Below are 5,065 nucleotides of genomic sequence, written 5' to 3' on the forward strand. Positions count from 1 at the left end.
CAGATTTGCAAAGGCAATTGGCCTGTTTTGAGCAGAGGAGGGACGGCGTACAATAGGCCCTCTGAGGCCGCGGTGCTTCTTGGCCGGTTTTTAAAAAAAAAAAAAAAAAAAAATTGAAATTTCAAATTAAGGTAAAAAATACGAAAGAAAATAATTAAAGAACATAATAGATGCCATGGTTTAATAATATAACACTCAAATTATTATATTGATATTCTCTAAATATACATACCTTAAAGTTAAACATGAATTCTTAATTTGATTTCGAAATTAGAACATATATTTTTAGCATTAGGAAATTATATAACATTAATTTAATTTAAGATCCCAATCACCTAGAAGGTTTATTCATTTTACTACAATCATTTTTCAGATCTGAAGTCCATCTACAATTAAGATCCTTGTAATTGAAATAATGTCGCTCTTCTATTAGTTATAGTGAATAAGAGAAATAGCTGTTAAAACATATAAATACATACGTCTAGTAAATATGTTATACGGTGCATCGAGATGAACGCTCAAGAGACTTATGATAGATGAGATGACGTAAATACAAAAAAAAAAAATCATGGTAGGGATTACGGTTGGGAAGGAGGGAGTTGGGGAATAATTTCCTTTGTACCAAATGAATTATAACTGAATCAGTGATGGGCTATGTTAAACTGACTCATTGATTTTTACGTCTGGTTATCTAAACTTGAGATTTATTTTTTGAATTTGAACAAGATCAATGGCTCTAAAAGACAAAACAATGTATCATGTAATACAAGTAATTTTATATAGATAATATGATTGAAAATTTTATTAATTATTTTTATTCTATTATCACGATAGAATAAAGGTAATGATTTACTTGTAAGCCAGTTATTCCTGTTGATGTTTTATTTATTTTAATTTTTAGAATAGGTTAAATAGTATAACCCAATTACTTTAGGTTTAACGCAGTGGTATTGTCAGATCTTCAACTACCTACTCTACCTAACGACAAACACTTTCTCAATCTTTTACTTCTTCTATCCAATTTATAAAGCAAATCTTCATGAAAATGCTAACTATACTAACCTTACTCTTCGTCCTTTTATAATTCCATACTCATTGTATAAATTATATCCAGGGTTATCTATAAATTATCTCTTAGTCTTTAACCAGTTAGTCGAACTTCTTTTATGTTGTATACATGTTCTAAACAGTCGAGTTGAAGTTATTAGTAGATGGAGATTTTTAATGCAGATGTGGCTAAATACTCCCTTATTGCCTAGTATTTTTGTCTAATATTACTCACACCTCTGATCCATACAGCAGGCCGGGTGATAAAATGTTTTAAAGATGCACAACTAGACCTTGCTAGTGATTTGCCTCTTACATGGGCAACTATGTAATTATATTTTACTGTATTTTATTATTCCACTGGAAATTTATTTGCCTTTGTTAGAAATGTTGGAGATGCTACACCAACGCTCTCACAAATCCCTTTGATCTGTGTCCAAAAAACCGACTCTCGACGGATCGGCAACGAGCTTAGGCCAACTCGTACAAGCCACCCATCCACATGCTCGTGCATGTCTGAGTTCGCCTTGGCTTGGCCAACATGTAGAGGCCCCTTAAAGATTATCAACAGGGGCTCTCTGTAGCTCAGATGGTTAGACCTAGGTCTGTCTATCGTTCTGAGATTTGCGGGCGGCGCCGGTTCGAATCCGGGGGTGTTGACTTTTTTCATTACGTAGCGGTCCAACAAAATGAAAAACTTAATCCCCCTCCACGAGTAGAATAGGTTGGTCACCTATAGATAACTAGGCAAATATCACCTTCGCTGTGGATTGTCTTTAAAAAAAAAGAAAAGATTATCATCGTTAAATCATCAACGATCTCAAGCTGGCGGCATCCTTTACAAGAGGTGCATATCTTTCCTGCTGCAGTTTTTCTATAAAATCGTAGTCAAAATAAATTTTTCCACGAATGGATATGCCTACGCTAATCCACTCCATTGTTTTTCGGTCTCACTGTCTTATTACATTTCTCTTAGACTCTTCTCTTATCTTGAGAATGTCTTATATATAATGTATACATATATAATGTCTCTGTTAAATATGACCATGATCGTAGGCTCTCATGAAATATTGGGATGTGGGGAAGGTTAGTGTAACACGATTACAGAGATACACTTTGACGTCCATTTTCGGCAATATTTATAAAGCATTGAGTAGGCAGAGGTGTACTTTGATCCTCCTTCATCAGTTCTGGACCTATGAATAAGATGAAAAAAAGAGGAACTGAGTCTATTTCCTTTCTTTGTATCTCGGGCCATCGGGTGGATTGACTTTATATTTCGTGCAAGCCTACGAACTGTAAATTCGATCCACCCATTCTAGTTAAAATAGATATGTTACCTATAGGATATCTATTACATAAATCAGATATGGGTTAAAAAAAAAGTACATTTTCCACTCTCATGGTCTGGCATATAAATACTCAATGTACATAGTAAAAGGACCAAACACAAATTTGACTACAGATCCAATTATATGATCCAATCCAGGTACGGAACCAAGTGTGTTCCTCGAAAAATGGTAGTGAAAAGTTCCGATTCTGAGGAGAGGAGATTTTTGTTATCGGCATAAAAACTAAGCGACATTACTACTTTTTGTAATGTCTAGTAACATGGTGTAAGTGATTTAAAATGATGGTTGATTCCCTTTTAAATAACGAAATATAGGAAAAACCAAACTTTAATAAGAATAAAAAAGTGACCTATTTTGTACACAAAATATTATTTTATATTTCATAGTACGGAATCAAGAGAAACAAAAAACTATTGACATCAGCTCACAAATGAAGTTGTGAGGTGGTAAGTGAACCTTGTTATATCTCCATGAAATAAGATGTATTGTTATTAACCTTCATTGATTACATTTACCTTCCTCACATCAGGAAGGCGTGATCATTCCAAATGTAAACATTCTGCGAGTCCATTATCAGTAATTTGCTATTTGTGAAAAATAATTTGGTATAAATAAAATTAATAAATAAGGCGAAGACGTTATTGTGAATGTTAATATCATTCTTCATTCAATATGTTGTCATATTTTAAATTAAGGTACATTTTTCGGAGCTTATGCTCTCCTGCTCAGAGCAAATGGTTTGATCTGTGTAGGAATGTAAATCAATCTGCATTAGAATCGAATGTGAAGAATGAAAATCATTTAAAAAATATTTCTGGATCTGAACAAAACTTAAATAAAAAAATTACTAAGCTGAATTTTAATGATCAGACATTAAGGTAATTTCTGCTCCAACTATTTATTGATTACTTTGACAAGATCGTTAATTGTAAGATTTTTATTTCTTAACTGCTGAAAAATCAGTTTAGTGTATGTGTTATTCTGTTTATAATTGAGCATTTGGTAAAATTAGATATGTATTAAATGCTTAGTTTCCGGATAGATGACAAATTTAAAATTATTTCAGTCAATTGATGCTTCAAGTAAAATCAAGAAAAATGAGGAAGAAATCAAATCTTATATATTTTGAAGGAAAACGTATTCTGAAAGAAGCCTTGGAAAATGGTATTGATCCTTTAGCAGTGTTTTTTTCAAAAGCAGATGACATTAAATCATTTAAGTTTTCTCAAGATACTAAATTATATAAAATGCCTTACAATGAAATGAAAATGTGGTCAGATTTAACTACGGCTCCCGGTATTATAGGTAAGTATTAAGTGGCAAGTATAATAATCACTTGAGAAATGATAAAAGCATCTGTTTCTGAACTGGAAATTATCATTTCTGTTATTCTGTCAACCTGTTTTTAAACATACAATTGAAGACATTATTTGATGAAGCTGTCATGTGATATTTTTTAAAAAATTGAGATTTTTGCTTAGAAGAGTATTTTGAAAACACCTTTTTACATCCCACCTAGTTCAATTTTTCTATGCCTTGCATTTTGATTGTTTTCAGAAATTTTTTAAAAGTTTAATTTTTCTTGTTAAATAAAAATGTATGAACATTAAATTCATTTTCCCTAGATTTATCTGTTGGTAACATGATACGCTCTTCAACTCATGCCTTCAATTTCAAGTTGATAAAAAAAAAAAAAGTTCACAATTGCTTAAACAAAACTTTTATTTTTTCCTTAATTCATATCTAAAACTACTTCCTGGAATATGGTATAATGTAAATATGAATAGGTTAGTTACAAAGGTGGGGCCAGGTTCAATTTGGAGGATTTCAGGAGATAGAAAAAAAATCTTATTTCACCTCAAAGGATAAAATAATTTGGTTAACACTCAACTAAAAGTTTAATGAAGGTTTTCATGGTCACATGATCTGAATACAGCACTGTATACGTATACTATAGGCCATGTTTAAAACTAGCAGTGCTGTTCGATTTTATGTCAAGAAGCTGAGTTTTAGAACAAATTTCAATCACATTTCAAGTTTTTTTCTCACAAAAAGTTACATTGTTTATAGGTTGAAACAACCTGACAGAAACAATGTCTTATATTTATTTATAGTTATATATGTGTGTGTAACACAGTTAATGAAATATAAGTATTATGTAAGTATCTTGTTATCATAGTCAATAATCATATAAAAGTTAAAGTGAATACTGAAAGTTAAAGGAATGTAACACACAGTGTGGTCTTTTTTCAAAAACTAGATTTTCACAAGTAATATGTGTGTTAAAATGTACTACCCTGAGAAGTTGGAATTATCCCATAACCAACTTAGAAAATATTACATGCATGCGTACATAATTTGTACACTCTAATAATGATTTTTTTCTTTTAAGCTGTCTGTAATAAGCCAAGTATGAGTAAGTTTAACAAGCCGGATGTGCCTGTCTCAATTCTTTGTGATAATATCAGAGAACCAGGAAATTTAGGTGCATTGATAAGAACTACTGTTGGTGCTGGAGCAAAGGATGTTATTCTTAGTAAAGGTTTGTTCTGAAAGTTATTTTTTTGTATATATATATGCCATTTACCACTTTTTAATGTATTTTTATGAGCTGGTCATAAATATTCTCATAACTGTTACTTTCTATTTTCAAATTATTAGTTATA

General features: G+C 31.4%; 1 protein-coding gene across 1 annotated transcript; it reads left to right on the top strand.

Moving 5' to 3' along the window:
- The first annotated feature begins 2,924 nt into the window (after nt 1-2,924).
- On the top strand, nt 2,925-4,988 carry LOC106692142 (rRNA methyltransferase 3, mitochondrial). The gene is made up of 3 exons (XM_067044639.1): nt 2,925-3,277; nt 3,466-3,704; nt 4,792-4,988. The coding sequence occupies exons 1-3, from the start codon at nt 3,072-3,074 to the stop codon at nt 4,950-4,952; spliced, it is 606 nt and encodes a 201-aa protein (XP_066900740.1). The 5' UTR covers nt 2,925-3,071; the 3' UTR covers nt 4,953-4,988.
- Nucleotides 4,989-5,065: the final 77 nt, after the last annotated feature.

The sequence above is a fragment of the Halyomorpha halys genome, unplaced genomic scaffold, assembly GCF_000696795.3.
Source record: "Halyomorpha halys isolate HHAL.00 unplaced genomic scaffold, Hhal_1.1 Scaffold9322.1, whole genome shotgun sequence".
Classification (NCBI taxonomy): Eukaryota; Metazoa; Arthropoda; class Insecta; order Hemiptera; family Pentatomidae; genus Halyomorpha; species Halyomorpha halys.